The sequence below is a fragment of the Corvus hawaiiensis genome, chromosome 26 (genome assembly GCF_020740725.1).
Source record: "Corvus hawaiiensis isolate bCorHaw1 chromosome 26, bCorHaw1.pri.cur, whole genome shotgun sequence".
NCBI lineage: Eukaryota > Metazoa > Chordata > Aves > Passeriformes > Corvidae > Corvus > Corvus hawaiiensis.
Window position 1 is genome coordinate 1,307,373 of NC_063238.1, and position 17,918 is coordinate 1,325,290.

General features: G+C 38.2%; 1 protein-coding gene across 5 annotated transcripts in view; it reads right to left on the reverse strand.

Annotated features, from left to right (window-relative positions):
- The window catches only part of NOL4 (nucleolar protein 4), a 190,299-nt gene that overhangs the window by 25,130 nt on the left and 147,251 nt on the right, over positions 1-17,918 (reverse strand). For all 5 annotated transcript variants that reach the window (XM_048286256.1, XM_048286255.1, XM_048286257.1 and 2 more), the window contains one exon: positions 9,272-9,385. In XM_048286256.1, coding sequence (XP_048142213.1) covers positions 9,272-9,385 — 114 coding nt within the window. The remainder of the gene's footprint in view (positions 1-9,271; positions 9,386-17,918) is intronic.

Genomic DNA, 17,918 nt, shown 5'->3' on the forward strand with positions numbered 1-17,918 from the left:
ACCTGAATAGAGAACTGTTATATCTACATTTCCACTGGCCTTTCCTTTTCTGCATCCTTGACATAAAATGGATGTAAAAGACACCTGGAAGAAAGCTGTTCCCAACCCTGTTCATTTTCATTCCACCTATGGTAGGAAGGGGGATAAGATTGCTCAAAAGTTCCTGTCCAAGAAACAACACAACATTCCATTTTTGAGCCTTCAGCTTTATCAACCTCCAGAATAGAAAACTTACACTGACATCAATTTTACTTCACATTCAAGATCTTATAGCATCTTAGGGTGCTTTAAAGTGTATTCTGGAATCAGCAGCTTGAAATTCAACTACACATGAAATTCAGCACAAAGAACCTGGAAAAATACAGCATTTTCTAATTTAATGATCTCTGTGTTGAGGTGAAAAATTATCTGCTCACCTTGGGGCCTCACTGAAAATCCAAGGCATGAAATTATTTGCAATTGCATGCCTTGCACATTATTCCTTTCCATTGCATGTAGCAAATTTAATATATGTTGGTCTGGAGTGTGGAGGGAGGGGGGCTGCCCTGCGATACTCGGCATCCTCTCCAGCTGTATCTGCTAATGACAGAACCCTATCCAGCACTGCTGAAACCAGGAATTTTGCCACTGACTTGAAAGGCAACAGGATTTAAAATTACAATGCATACCACTTATTTTCTTCCCCTTGACAATATGGCCAGTGCATTCTGGGTAGGAAGCTAAGCTTCCCCATGCTTGTACATAATTTGATCTCCTGACAATAATCCACATGCAGCTAAACGGTGCCTGCATAACATTTTTTGCCTCAGTGGTTAAGGCATATCATTTGGAACCACAAAAACAAACCAAAGACCAACCTAGAAGCAAAATAATCACTAGGTGGGGAAATGATGGAAGTGAACAAGGCCTGAAATGCAAACTAGAGTGTGGGTATCCAAGGACATTACAGTCATCTTAGTGATCATTTTGAAAGCAGATAAAAAGGGATAAAGTACTGAAGTACAGAAGTAATTCTGATCCCTGTTAAATACTAAATCACAAAGAGATGTCTGAACACAAAAAGCTATTATTAATAAAGCTTCTGTAGTACAAGAGGCATTGAGCTCTTTGCAAGTTAAGTGACATTTGCCTCTTGTGGATTTTGGGATTCCAATTTCTATTTGTTTGCTTTATGTTAAGTGAACCATCTGCTTCCTTTTGCTCTTTTCTAAGACTCCACAAGCCTCCCATTCTGAAGCAATAATCACTTTGAGCTGGAATTTTTCAGGTCTTATGTAAAAATACAGCAGAGGTAGGACATGGCCCTATCCTTCTGCACAGCTGCCACTTGGATGAAGAGTCCTTTTTTTCCATCCTCTAAAGCAAGTTAATCTGTGAAACCCAAGAAGAAGAGAACTCCTGATGCTTTCTCCTCCACCTCTTACAAGGATGTACAGTTGATGTGCTCTTCCTGCATACTGAATAGCTGTGGCAAGGACTCCATCACCCTGACACAAGACCACTTCTGTGTGCTCCCTCTGCATTTGCAGCTTTCCACCACAGCAGCACTGCCTCAGCAGGGCATCCTCCAGCATCAGCTGGGAGATATTTTTGCATGACTCCCTTTTCTGTAACCAATGTCGTCCAAATCTGTCCTATGCAACATATTGCCCTATATTGCCACTTTACAATATAAATAACAGAATATGATTTTTTCCTTCCTCCTGGGAGCTGCATTGATTAGGAAAGAGAACAACATACATATGGGGACACAAATGCATGTCTTTCTTCCTTCATTCCTGCTCTCTGAAGGGTAATACATAAAATAACTCCTCAGTGTCAAGATTTAGAAGCTGTGCATTAATGGGAAAATTCTCTTTGTCCTCCAAATATGAAGGTTTAAAAGTCTCTTACCCATCACTGCTGAAAGCCAGATACAGTGATCCTGCAAAAGAGGTCCATGCCCTTGCTGCAATTTAGATTTTTAATTCATTTCTTCCAAAGCAGTTTCACAATTACCTATAATTTGTCCACCAGCAATTTCCTTCCTTCTTAATCAAAACACAAACTGCTCCTGGTCTGCAACAGCCAGACATTATTCTTGTTAATAAAACTGTGCTTGAAGAGTCTTTATGTCAACCCCCCTGCTACACGCAGCAAAACAGCTCTAGAAATTGTATGGAGGCAGATCAGTAACATCACCTCACAAACCTCAATTGCTTTAAAAATTTAGGAATTAGATATAAATAGAAGGAATCACCATAGCAGTGATTTTCTAGTGGCAGTACATGTGCACTTTTATTAACATTCAGATGTATTGCATTAGCACAGAACCTGTATCCAGTTCTGCAACCAGCACTTGTTTCAAGCTGCTCTATTCAGGTTGCTGCTGTGACAACTGTCCAGAGTCAAATGTTAGGTCAGCTCCCAGCATATGTGTCTAGGCCATGATTCATTTGTCAGAAACCTAATAGCCACCTATTCCTACTCCTCTAACAGCTAAAACCAATATTGTTAAAATTACTAAATGTTACAATATCCTTAACAGCCTATTCACTGAAAACTTTAGATTTTCCTTGCTTTTATCCCCCAAAACAAAAATGGCTGAGAAGGATGCATTTAAAGTGCCTATTTGTAGACTTATCACAGAATCACAGAGTAAGCTGCAAGGGACCTATCAGGATCATCGAGTCCAACTCCTGGCCCTGCACAGTCTCTAAGAGTCCAAGAGTCTCACCACATACCCAAGAGCATTGTCCAAACACTTCTTGAACTCTGCCAGGCTGGTGCTGTGACCACTTCCCTGGGGAGCCTGTTCCAGTGCCCAAACACCCTCTGGGTGAAGAACCTGTTAATAATATCTAACCTAAACATCCCCTGACACAACTTCAGCCATTTCCTTGGGTCCTGTCACTGGTCACCAGAGAGAAGAGATCAGTGCCTGCCCCTCCTCTTGCTCTTGTGAGGAAGTTGTAACTGCAGTGAGCTCTCCCCTCAGTCTCCTCCTCTCCAGGTTGAACAGACCAAGTGACCTCAGCTGCTACTCATACGGTTTGGGATCATTAAATTTTTTCTTCTTTGGGAGGTGGTTGTTGTCTTTCACTCCTCCACCACGATGATTACTGATATTTAATTTGGCTGGTTACAAGTCACAGCATAGAAAAAAATTATAGCTGTCATCATGATGAGAGGTTTCCTTAAAAATGCATTCAGTGTTTATCACAAAGAACTGCTTCATAGCATCATAGTGCATAATACTCTGTAAACAGAGACTCGCCCTTGTCAACTTGAAAAGCTCAAATAAACAAAGAATATTTTTTTAATTGAGGTTAGCACATCAAGTGAGTCGTATTGTGATGTCTGTACAGTGAATGTATGAGGACAACATCTTTCTCAGACTATAAAGTTGTCTGACTACTGCTATTTTCATGTAGTCTCTGGAATGAAAGGAAACTGTACCTTTTAAACTCATATTTTTCAAAAAATGAAATGCAGAAAACCTTTTTGTTATCATGCATATTCTATAAAATACTGACAGACAACCATTCTGTGAAGAGACTACTAATTTAAAAAGCACCAGTTCTGACTGAGAAATGCCTTTGCTAGGATGGGAGATATGTAAGATAACAATAACTTTCATTTTCCTCTGAGCTTAAGTTTTTCTTAGGCTCAATTTGTCATTTGCTGTGTAACTACAATAGAATCACACACTGCATGTCCAATTACTTCGGGCGTAAGGATCAAAGAAGTGTATGCAGCTCCCTCCTTTGGCTGACCAAAAAATTGTGCATCTATTGCAGCCTTTCCATGACATTAGTCACTGGAGTCAAATGGCTAAAATGACATGGATTGAATCCAGGGGAGCATCCAGTCCACTGGCTTTGCAGCCATGTGTGACCACTATTCTCCTATCTGCAAATATAACAATGTATTCTCAAAGGTCCAGATTCTTAACTGGTACAAATCAACATGTTGTGAATGAAGCAACATCAATTTTCTAAATGTTCTGGCTAACTGTACATGACATGTCCATAAAAAGGTTCATATACTTCTGCAGTCATATTACTTTGTGATTCAGTTCTTTTCCTGCTTCCCTATATTCATCCTCCCCTCTCATTCCCAAGTGCTGACATTTTGTCTTGATTGCCAAAAACTACTTTTTTCAATTAGAGAAAAATGCTCATTGATAAATTTTGCAACATGACAGCGCACAAAAAAGTATAAATTCTAAAGAAAAAAAAACAATTTAACAAAATGCAGCTGTTACAGAAAACACTTGTGTCCAAATGAAGGAGAAGGCATTTTTTCCTACTATTGTTCCTAAGTGCTTTCCCGCAGATAGATTCCACTGGTTCACCTTCTTTAGAGAAAATAAAGAGGCAGGTCCTCTCACATACTGATGTATATCAATTATTATTTACTCTTACATCTTCCCTTGAAGACTTCTCATTGGTTTCTGGGTTTTTTTTTTACAGACAGAACAGTAGCAACACTTATCCACCTCCACTTCTCCAGAGTCCCATAGCCCAGCCCTGATCCACACTGTTTCATGTGGTGGTTTTATAAAAACTACAGCACACACATACACCTGTTTGGAAGAAGCAGAGACTGACAATGGTTCAGCTCTTAAAATAAAACTTCCTGTGATCAACAACAAATTGAGCCTTATGACCAAGGTCTCTGGAGTGCATAAAGCAGGCATCCTGCCCCTCTGTTCACTGCCCAGGACATAATGACAGGATGACTTTTCCCAGATTTTTCTACTTATTTAACCATTCTTCTTTTGCCCAACCAAGACACAATTTGGTTTGTAAAGTGAAATGGCAAAAGAATAATGGCTATATTGTTCACCATATGCGATGAATACAAGTGAATAGGGCTGTATTTTAGCTCTACTTACTTTGTTTCATTACTCCCTTGTTCACAGTAGTTCAGAACCTCCACTTAATGCACCTGCTTCACACCAAACATTGCTATGGATCTAATAAGGATTATCCCAGGAGAACATCCAAAGAAGCACAGAAAATCCTAAGGATTCAGATAATGCCTCTTCTATCTCTCACTGAAGCAAATAATAAAAGGTTGATCCAATTCCTGTTTCTACATTTTTCATCAACTGTGATCAAAAAAGTCTTTAAAATTCAAAAGAGTTACTCTTTTTCAGTATCCAGACTCAACATAGGTGATTTGGAGAGAGACACAAAAGCTCTGTATTGCTTCTGTACCAACTGCCTGATCTGGACTGTGAAAGATCAACCAAATCTAGCCCAGTGTCACAAGCATTTCACTGTTCAGCAGTACTAACAGTAAACCTAGACAACTTCAACATATAAATCTATAAAAATTGTGCAACAGAATAAATTATTTTTGCTACCAGGCAGAATTAAAAAGTGGAAGTGACAGGACTCTTCAGCTGGGTAATAGGTATTAAATATATAACTTCTCAGCACTAAAGCTTCTGGCCAACCAACCAGTGCTTGATCTCAAGATAATGAAAATACACTGAAGCTTAAGAGAGCACTTGAGTAACATTTAACAAGGTCAGACAACCAAAGCATTACAGTCTGAGCTACAACAGCCTAGTAAATAGATTTATATTTCTCAAAGAGAAGTCTCACAAACTGACAATGCTTTTATTGTTGCAGTTCCCCAACAACTATGGGAAATTACTAGTTTCCTGAAAGACAAGAACACACTGATTTTCCCATTAAGAAATAAATTCCTGGCATGAAAAAAACAATGCTGAAAATAAGTCAGTGACGCCAGTGAGACCAGATTTCATTAACTTATTTTTAAAATTGGATTTTTGCTGGCAGAAATTTTCAGCCTTCAGTTAGGAAATACAAAGATCATATAAGTGGAATTTAAGACATAGGTTGAAGGATGGTTTCTTCCTTATTCACACTTAACTTTATCACACTTAACACTGTGCCATGATCAGGGCTATATTAACCACTGCAGCTATCAGAAATACTTCTAGAAAGTAATCCACAGGATGAAGTATTTGTGTGTGCAGAGATACATACACACAAGGAGAGGTTTCTTCTGAAGGGAAAACAAATGGGTGCATGGGACTGTAGTTATATAAAGCCAATCCTTCACATTTAATACTTGTGAAAGAAACAGCAAATACTCATGAGCATGGCAAACACTATCTATTAAAAAAAAATGAGGTCTTAAAAGGGTCCCTAGGTTTGACTTTTAAGCTGCTTCTTTTTGCTAAGCAATAATTGAGATTGTTTTTCATAAAATCATTGCTAAAATTAACACTGTAGGCAAAAAACCTATTTAATTTGGAGATTCATATCATTTTAACAAATAGAGACTTCCATTAGGGACATACATGCAACAAACTCAGAATTTCCTGCTTGGGGGCTGTGTTGTGCCAGTGAGAGAAAGAAAAATGGAGAAGAAAAGGAAAGAGCATAAACAAGAGAAGAAAAGGGGTTCAGTGGGCTGCAAAGTTTTATCTCAGCTTCAGGACTGGGCATAACATTCATTGTGTTCTTAATTAATTCATGGTTTATGGGTAATATTCTGAAAAACGTGGTGGTGGGGATACAAATTACAGAGACACAGAAACACAGAATCAATCAGGCTGGAAGAGCCCACTGAAATCATTGAGTCCAACCTATCACAAGAACATTACCACATCAATTAGACCATGGCACCAAGTGCCACATCTCACTTTGAGGCAGAGCACCTGTCTGGAGAACAAAAGGCAGAACTTCACTGTACTGCATGCAAGAATAAAGCAGCCTTTATGCAGTGCTTCCATTCAGCTCTGAGGGGAAGTGCTGAATGAGTGCTCTTGCCAGATCCTTGTAACAATCTATTTTCCAGGACTGTCTAATGCTTGCCCTCAATTAGAAGATCTCTTGATATAATTTATGAAGTGGCAATTTTCATTATCAAAATCTTATTTCCCCTTTTTCCCTCCCAAATTTTCACTGGAGTTCTCAAAGCCTGAGTCTACCCAGTGGTATAACACCCAATTTTGAAAAAACAAGCTACTTTCTTTTATTTATATATATATTTTTAAGAGCTATGGAACAGCAAAACAACACGACGAACTGAAGTTTTCCAATCTTGCTCTGTTTAAGAAAAAAAATCTAATGAAAATATAACATTTTAGATATATGTAAGAAAAGTGAAGGAAATTGACTAGTAAGTTAAGCGGAAAAAATAGGAAGAGGAGCAGAATAGAACCCTTTTACCTATAAGTCACATGCTCTGGATGTGAGGATACAGACCCAGTTCCCATCTCAGCACATAAACTGAGCACACTAGTGTCCATTAAATACCACACTCAGAAATACTCCAGAATGCTTTGCTCTCAGTCTACTTTGTTAATGTCTCATCCTTGGAATAAATAATTAAATTTCAATGGGACCAGGGCTAAACCCAAGGTTTTCTACTTCTCTAATGACTTATCTATTCCACCCTGAAGGGTAAATTTCTCACTAAGTTTTATGAAGCTACCTAACACACACTGCCATAATTTTTTTCCAGCATGTTCAGCATATCTACTCAGCATATCTATCCTGAATTCACAAGTAGTTTTGCAAGCACCAAAGCTACACCAGCTCAGCTAATTTACTGCTTGCTGAATCAAATGGCTGGTGCTATTTGCAACTCCACTGCGTTCCCAGAACTCACTGGCAAAAAGGGGGAAGAGCTGAAGGAAGCAGAACCCAACACCCTTTGTTCATAGGCAACTTTGCTACTTTAACATCACAGTTGCAATTAAGGTGATCAGTTGGGACATATCCTGACTACAGGTTTCTAATTCTGTAACAAAAAGTAAAGAAATGCCTCTCCCCCCAAAGCTGTTACCAAATGCTTCTGTGATAGTAATACTACAAATAAAGGGGAAGAGGAAAAAAAAAAAAAAAGCCTATTAATAGGCTTTTTTGAGTTCTGACTACAGTTTAAATATTGATCTTTGTTTCAACAGGTCTCTGGCTCCCTGAAGAGCATTATGGGAGTCTCATTTAAATCACTTCAAAACTCTGCCTCACCCTGGCTGGACCAAGGAATTGAGCCATTAGTTTTGTACAATGAAAGTAACTGATGTCTGTGCAAGTCATTTCTAGTTCCCCTTGGGCTAAGAGCACATTGACTTTGTAGCTTTTTTTAATTATTATTACTGAAAAATCAGAGAGCAAATGAAAGAATATAAAACCTGAATGAGCACTGCTTCTAAACTAAATTATATTTAATATTACAGTGCTTTGACATCCCATGTGATTTGTAAATCTTAAGGCAAATCTAGCACAACAATGAAAATACTAGCAAAAAAAAATCACAGCAAAAAGAAATAGAAACATACAGTCTCAGATCCTAAACTATCAATTTTGTAAGTACAGCAGTAGCAACCCTTTATACAGTTAGGGTATGACCTGAAAGAATTCAATAGACTATGCATAAAAGGAAAATGTTCTTTTAAAAAATGTTCTATTCCACAAAATAAAAGTTCATCTGCCATGACAGAAGCATATTTTAGAACACCTGAGGTATCACTAAGATTTTTACTTTGCTACAATCATGAAGAGAAATAAAGCATAATAGTTTTTGCAATAAGAATGTTAGACATTCACTCTATCTGTGGAGTGAGTAAATAATGAAAAAGCCTGGAATGAACTACCAGTTGGATTTTTAAAAAATGAGATAAAACATGTAATTTCCAGAAAATAAAAGGTAATAAGATTGTAACATGCACTAAAAAAGGTGAATAATCACACAAGAAAAAACATATCAGCTTTAAAAACTCACTAATAAGTTAATTGACAGCATTTTGTTATATAGCACAGCAACTTTTCTGTTTCAGGCAAATAGGTATTTTCAGACACTAACACTAATTCACCTTATATTTAAAATGCATACACATTTTGAAAGAGAATATGTGCACAAATAAACACACTAATTCATGGACACATGCACCATTTCTGTTATTGATGTACTTTATATACACTGTATGTTCTGTTCCTTTTAATTCTAGTATACAGATTACACATTATGCTCTGAAAATCCACAGCCATCAAAAAGTAGATATATAGCTTCATGCAGCTGGACATTACAAATATATTCTACACCCTCACACAGCTTATGTAAATCTAGACAAAGACATGCTTGTGTATTCATTTTAAAAACTACAGCTTTTGTATTTTAATTAATATTGCTAGCAAGAAGCATATAAGGGATTGCACCACCCTTCTGCCTGGCATCCTATGTAAATGAGTCCAGTGCATTTATAAATATGGATGTGGCAGACCCCCAAACAACACAGTACCTGCTGTCTATCCAGCCGCATCCTTTTTGCAGCATTTCTGCTTTCACTCTCACAGGCGGAAGCCAGGATACTCTCTGCAACTGCTGAAGTAAGGTGTGAGGGAATAGGTCGTGACTATGAAAGAGAAAAAGAAACACAGAAATTATTCCTAGCATAATCCACAACATCCTTTTTCAAAGCACACCATACCATCACCTAGGCAGGAAAGTCCGCTCATTGAAATGCAGTTTATACCAACAAAACAGGGAAATGGAACTTGCAAAGATGAAAAATGAAACTAGTTAGATGTTAAAGCTGCAGCTGATCCACAGATCCACGAGAAGCCCTTTCCCCCCACAGCTCTATTGTCCAGTGTGTTTAGTCTGGCTCATTAAGCTGTACTTTGAACAGACAGTGGCATATTCTCTGCGTTCCAGCAGCACCCTGGCCGTCTGATTCTTGTTAAGAAAACTGAAAGGCTTTTTATCCTGTGCAGCATGTGACAGAGATGAGTAGTGTTTTTTTATAGTCATACAAAAAAAAAACCAAAACAAAAAACCCCAAGTGATAGGGTTGAAACATCACTCAAAACCTAACAGATTGTCAGAACATTTCAGAGCAGCCTCAATCTGTAGTATATGAATATTTGCATTCCTTGCTGCAACATGACTGATGTGATTAAAACGACTTTAAAAAAAAAATCTGTTTTCCTTTTGATAATGCTAGCCTTCCAACACTCCAGATATTTTGTGGTTCAACTAGATATGGTTCATTTTTCCAGTTCAAAACCTCTCATTACTAATTTCATTGGATTTACATGTTTTAGGTTAAAGGTGCAGTGAATCCCCCAAAAAGAAGGGAATGATAAAATCTTTTTTGCGTCATTGTTGATTATGAACTCCAGTATGATCTTGCCTACCATTTCATTAGGAAGAATATTTACACACCCTTTTTTTTTCCTGATTACATACAAAACAATCTTCCTGAAAGATGAAGCTCATAATTATCTTCTTCATTAATATACAAAGATATATCAGAACTACCAAGAAAATAAACAAAGAGGGGATAATAATAGAGATACTGATGTACGTGTAAGCCCATTACAGACACTGCAATTTACTGAGCCCAGTTCTGAATTTCCACAAATTTTCAAAGCTTCATTGAACTCAAATTTACATTTACTATGTATATTTTTACATACTGAAAAAGTGGCCATGTGTGAGGGAGTTTGGGTGTGGTTTTTTGCTTGGTTGTTTTGGGGGGGGGTTTTGAAGGGTTTTAGTTTCTTACTCCCAAAAATATGGATATGAACCTGCTATGAAATGTCAATGAATTTTGGAAGAAAATTTGGAAGGTATTCCCATTCACTTCCTAGACAACCTTAAAACAAATTAATTATATAGGCTCAACTGATTTTATGGTTTTCATAACATTCCAGAAAGTATGGAGCCAGCCATTACCAGTGTTACATTTTTACCTTTAAAAATTAAAATCCATTTATTGACTTCAGATATGCTCTGCAGAAAGCCAGTTTTTAATCTGACACTCTACTTTCTCTAAAGCATGGGACCACAGTCTGTCTGGGACCAGAAGATGAACTAGCTTACAGAAATAGACAGGGATTTATGGGTCTTCCTCACTAGTGCAATAGGCTTATTTCTCCCCACTTATATGAGAGCAAGCTCCCTGGCATCAGTATAAGAGCAGTGTAAGAAAGACAGCCAGAGGCTTCAATACTGCAATAAATTATACTTGGATTGATTTGACAGAACAAACTATGGAGCTTGTTTCCAGTTTTGAAAATAATTCAGTCTAAGAGATGAGGGACACTGATGCAAGCCCCAGTGTCGTGAGAGAAGTTAACATCATGTGCAGTACAAGCAGACACCTGACTCAGAGCTCCAGAGGACAAAGTCTTTGCAGAAGGGTTTCACTGACAAAGCATGATATTTATTACTCTGACTTCCTGGAATGGTGATGTTACTCTGAATTTGTTACTGCATCACACTAGATCCCTCACTGTGTTTGGTGCCCAAGTACCACTGTACATGCCACTGGTTTATGTATGTTCCAGGTGCACTGACTCTGTTGACTGCATGGAAGTCTCAGTGTGGTCCTGTAATAGTGGTCACACAAGGTTCTTGAAAAATGGTGAACAAATACCTCATTAATTTCTCCAGCTCAGGTCTTCAGCTAAACCTGAAAATCCACATCAATGGATTTTTAGAAGGGGATATATGAGCCAAAAAACCTAATGTTCTGACCAAAAAGTAAAATGAACACCAGTTCTTCCAGTTAATATATTTGTCTATGGGAGAGAATAGGTTTATGGAAGTGTTTTATAAAACAAAACATGAAATGTTATTATAAAAATCAAGCAGTTATCTTTTCTCTGAAAAGGCGTGTAGTGATCATGTGCTCACTATTGAAATATTGAACACAAGTTAGCACCTGCAAAATAGAAGAAATCTCTGGGTAATGGAGTATCTTCCTCTTGAAATACGCGTTAACCCAAAATTTCTCTCACTCATCACTGCAGCTGGTTGTTGATATGTTCATGTCAAGAACTATCTAGAGTGAACCTTAGGGGAAACATGATGAATACATGGCTCAGTAACCTGGGGAGTAAAGTACGGCAACAAAGCACAGGAGAAAAATCACCTCCTCAAGGTTCGGGCTCTATCAACAGAGCACTAGTCTGGCATTGACTGAGAAGATGAAAACAGTCCTCTGTCACTAGGAGCAGAGCTGTTAAAAAGGAGATTTTCTGTTTCGTGAAATTCCATATCTGTAATATGTAAAAAAGATCAATTTTGAAAAGCTTTGCCTAAGAGAAAAAATTACTTTGAAATAACCACTTCTAAAAAATTGTTTTTAAATAAACTGAATTAGTATCTCCATCTTCTAAGCTCAGAAACCCCTTTCTGGCTTAGCTTAGCTTCCTTTTCCTCTCTACTTCTGATTATTCAGGACCTCTCTCATAACTACAGCTGTAAAACCAATTCTGTAAGAAGCTCAAACATCCCTGTTGGGTTCTGAACATCTCTCAATTCCCAATCTGAGGGGGAGACTCAAAGGCCTTGGGAAATAGGGCAAAAGTGATATCATTCAATTTTGCAGAAGGAAGCCTGCAGATCTCAGCCAGAAGAGAATTTTGCAGGTTCCCAGGCTGCCCTCTGCAGAGCTGAGAGCTGAATGCTGGTTCCTACATGTTTGGAACTACAGCAGGAAACGTGGGAGACAAGGACAACTTTTTACAAGGCCGTCCAGGCTGTCCACACAATCCCTGGATCCACAGCCTGCCCACTGAACTAGCAGAAAACCAGGTTTCATTTTATGGTAGTATGTCAAAATCGAAAACCCTTGACAAAATAGCATTTCTTAAAGAGAAAAAAACCAAAAAGGCATTATTAAAAAATTACCAACCAGCTTTAGCTGGTTTTGAATGTGCCTAGTGTTTGAGGCATAACATTCACAGGCCCAATCTGGTATTTCTCTCACTTCACAGTGATGTAAAGCAGGAAATAACTATACTGCAACTAGCCATGTGTAAAACAACAGAAAAGAAAAAGTCCTGTAAACTTTAGTCTACCAAAAGTAGCAAATCACAAGGCAGGATAACATTTTTGTCATTTTGAACCAAGGATAGAGAGCAAAGACACATGTGACAATTTTACGGCAACTCTCAGGTGAAGAGATGAATAAAACTTAGAAGGAATCTGGTGAACAGTATAATACAGGCCTTCTGAGAAGACTGTATGTCCATCACACAAAAGCAGTATACAGAATTGCTTTGTATTTACTTGGAAACATGATGCTGCTTGTGACTGCACTGAAGCAGGAGTCACATTTTGAACACACATCCGGTTTTGGTTTTTACATCTTCTCAGCTGACACACAGCTAACATCCAGCCTCTAACACAATGTAGACGAAGAGCATTTTGACAAACCATGTAAGGAAAACCTGCTAGACTGCATGTGCACACGGATGCCTCTGTTTAAAACAACTTTTGAAGTGACTGACATTTAGGAAGTGGTTGGAATTCCTCAGTGACCCATGGGAGATGACCAACCACCTTCAGTCCTCTCATACTTGAAACTATTTTGAGATCACCATAGAGCCTGTAGATGACAATGATGACAAGAAAGCAACATGCACACTTAACCATCTTATTGGATATGCACTTTTGCGTGCTTTCATAAGAATTATTTGTTCAAATTGATTTGAAGTTTTTATACACTCATCCCTTTTTCTCTTTCTGAAGAGTTTATAAACCATTGACAGATATAGTTTTGCAAGCTGCATAATGGAAAATCAAATTAGTCAATACTTCTGTCTAGTCTATAACTGCTGTTTTGCTTTAAAGTATGTTGAACCTAATGAATACCCTTCCATGACTTTGATGCTCTTTAGATCTGGGTATCAACAATCAAAGCATCTTACAACAAGCCTTTCTGAAGTTACAGAGTAGTCCTGCAAGGCTGCTCATTTTTTAGTAGTTGAAATCAGAAATCCTTGGCCCAGTTCATCTAGAAATTAGGTCTCTTGGTATAATCTCTGACCCTTTAACAAAGAAGAGAAGAGATGTTCAATATGCTGTAAAATACACACTTTCACTATACCAACTGCAGTATCATCAAGCCTTCTGCTTAAAGTGAGGTACCTTTGCAGTATCTTCATGTGAAACACCAAATACCTTTTCTGGCATGGTCACACAGTTCCTGTATTTCTACACAGAATCTGAAAAAACTTCTATATTCTAATTTCATACGTACACTTTTGGCATAAATTTACCAATTATTGATATAATAGATTGCTGACTATATTTCAGTCTAAACCACTAGGAGCAGTATATTCACTAAAAAGAACTTTGCAATGTACTGTGCATGCTGTCCACCCATGGTTAGAGATCCATTATCACTACTGTTACTAGCCTGGCATTTTTTTGATATCCAGTATAAATAAAAGCCAAAGTTGTCGCACAAAATTTTGGTCTACATACTTTTACCCATGTTACATTAGTCTGGCTCAATCCTGAAAAAATACAGCTATCTGTTTAGTCAGATAATGGGCACACATGTAAGTTGCTGCCTGTTCCGAGCTTCCCCTCCCCGAGACAAGCCAGGACTTGCCTCTGCCATGCGCTCTGAACCCCTTTGTTCCAAGCGCGGGCAAAACCAAATGTAACTCAAACTTTTTAGCAGTGTCTGATTGGCCGGTCACCCCGGGTCCGCCCCCAGTCCTCCCCTTTCCCCTTCTCTGAATAAAAGAAGGACACAAGACGGGGCCTGCCCTCTTTGGCTTGCACCCTTTCTGCAAATATCTTGTCATCTGCTTCTGCTTGAAAGCTTCTAATTGCAGGAATTAGGCAAGCTGAAAGCTGTATTTCTCCCTCTTTGCTTCTGCTGGTGGTATCAGTTTTGCAGCTAATATTTGCCACTTTCAGAGCTACTGAAATGCTGGATTGCCCGTGCTACCTCTCTAGGCTGCCTAAGGCTTTCTAAGTCATTGAACTACGAGCCTAGCCGGTAAAAAGCTGTAAGTACACCTCCTCACATGTACACCTGCTAAATGCCAGACATTATAAGCTGACATGAGTGCATAAATACTACCTTCTAGTTTAGGCAAATTAACACTGAAAATTACATCTTTCAGTAAAAGACAGTTGCAAACACATAAACATGCAAGTTACTTAATTTTCTTCATAGAGACCCTCATATAAATCAGAGAATCACAGAATCATTTAGGTTGGAAAAGACCTGTAAAATCGAGTCCAACCATTAAAACAGCACTCCCAACTCCACCACTAAACCACGTCCCCAGGTGCCACATCCACACTTCTTTTAAATACCTCCAGGGATAGTAACTCCACCACTTCCCTGGACAGTCTGTTCCAATGCTTCGCCTTTGGATGAAGAAATTTTTCCTAATAGCCAATCTAAATCTGCCCTGGCACAAGTACAGGCCATTTCTCCTACTCCTATTGCCTTGTACTTGGGAGAAAATATATGGATTCTAATATAAATGTGAGAATGAGGAAGTATTTTAACTATTACTCAAACTTGAAAAAAAAATGGTTTAAAATTTTCCAAAGTGATTTGGCATCCAAAATTGAAGATAAATGCCTAAGATGCCTCACTGACAGTAACTAAATTTCTCCAAAGATACCACTAAGCACTTCTTTGCATGTTGGGCTGCCAAAAACTAGATAGTCCCTAGTGCTCTCTTGCATGTCAGCTTTTTCCTCAGGTATTGCAAGACCAGCTCATTTCCAAAATTAAATACTGCAAATATGCCACAACTCTTTCATAATAAATTATTATGATCTAACACAATGTCCTAAAACACCCAACATATTTGTAACAGTGTACAATATCTAAATAGCACTTTTTCATAGAAAACATGTAAAATACGTTACAAGACAGGGAATACAGGATCTTCAAAGAAGAGTTTTTAATCAGAACAATGCAGTGAAATGTATGACAGAACTGTCCTACACAGCACAGTTGCAAAGGACTCAGAAACCCTTCTACAGAGTATTTTTGAATTTAAAGACTGAATGAAGTACAGTACTGCACTATACTGCATGTACTTTTGTACTGGTCACAAACTGGAAAAGGGTAGGTTTAGATTAGATATTTGGAAGAAATTCCTTACTGTGAGGGTGGTGACGCACTGGACTGAGTTGCCCAGAAAAGCTGTGGATGCTCCATTCCTCGAAGTTTTCAAGGCCCGGTTGAATGGAGCTTTGAGCAACCTCCTTTAGTGGAAGGTGTTCCTGCCCACAGAAGAGGGGTTGGAACTAGATGAATTTTAAGGTCACTTCCAACCCAAGTTATTTTGTAATTCTATGATTCTGTGGATTGTCAGTACAGAATAGTGGAATATGAACAACTGGACTGGCATTTTAATGTCTGTAGCACTGCATTTCAGTCTGGGGTTTGATATATTTTGCTCAGTCTCACAGTCTTGTGATAAATACCCAATTGTAACACCTACCAAAGGATTCAGTGAGATAACAGAAATATTTTCTTAAATGGCAGAAGAGGCGTTTTGAAACATCTAGTGATGTTCAAATCGCTTTTTTAATTTTTCAGCTTTGAAATACATTGAATTGAAACACTGAGTGTTGCACCTAGGTTATGATGGCACCTAAATAAATCCATATATATCTTAACATATCCATATTCCTGTCGAAAAATTAAGCAAATGACTCCTTCCAATCAACCAACATGCTGCTATTGCTGCTGTTATGTTTACGCAGGGGTCCAAGTTCTGATCTGCCTATTTAAGTGAGCGATTTCAGCAGGGCTACTGGAAATTTTAAATGACTTATGTGAACAAAAGCAAGAATATCCATCTGACTTTATTAACCTAAAAATCAAGTATTTTGTCTAAAGTAGTCATCCAGGCTTCTTTTTAGTTTCATTTTTAACTCATGAGACTGCTGGGGATGAACCTCTCCAGACTGGTTCAAAATCTTTTTCCAAGTATCATGCCGTTTTTAAAGCTAACTTCTTCACATTTTGCAAGGTTAATGGAAGAAGTGTTACTTCTTCCACCACTCACTTTTCCAAAATTGCCTATACTTTCAAAAGTCATTAAAAAGTAAAAGCTATCTGAGGCAGATTTAGGAGGAAGTTCTCAAAAATCACATGAGCATTCACTTAACTGTTCTGTGGTGAAAAGAAAAAAAAACCAACACATCTAAGAGCCTTAGAAAAACTGTTTCTAGAATATTTTTTCATGACATCTAATGGTAAAAGTCAAAGTTTATCAGAGGGTAGCTTTGCCCTTTTTCAACCAAGTTGCCCATCAGACTTAAATAAGTTAACCACTATCAAACAAGGGTGAGGTGCTTGGAAAGGGGAGTGCCCACGTGACAGAGTTTGGGTTATAGCACAAAGCAACAACTCCATTACTGTTTTTAGATCTTCATGTAACTGCTCTTGTGATAATTTTCTTAATGCTTCCCAGCTTTTTAATCAATTAGATATGCATCCCTGAATCTACAGATCGTCATTTTCCTGGAAATGCTTATGACCTTTCCAGACATAAAAGCCTGGAGGAGAGAAAAAGCATGTGACAGCAAGGGCAGCTGGACTTTTCAGCACTAAATTCAGTAAATAATGAAAGATTTCTCTTTCTAAAACTAAAACTAAAAAGCAGAACCTAGACACCTATGCCAAGCAATCTTAATGAGGCAGATTTCAGAAAACATCCCTTCTGGAAACCAGTCCCCACCGAAGCTGCTCAATCTCAATATAGACACATGACAAGCCACTAGACACATTCAAAACACCTTGATCAACATGAGCACAGTCGCAAATTGTTAAAACGCCTCTTACAGCCAACTGGCACAACCAAGTGACAGTAGCAGTGAAAGATACAGAGCTCAGTTACTTGTTCTTGAGGCTGGCGATAGGACAGAAGGTGCTGGGATGAACAACACTGGGACTTAAATCATGAACAATCTTCAGGCATAGTGTGACTCTTCTCTGACACATCCAAACTTGTCTTTGGACAACGAAAAGCATTTATGACTAGCCTTTTCTCTCCAACACAGAACACTTGATACTATTGTTTTGTATTACGGTAGTACTTTGGAGGAGGGCTTCCTTTTGCTTAAAAAAAAAAGAAGAATCTCTTAGTGAATGAGAGTTTAAA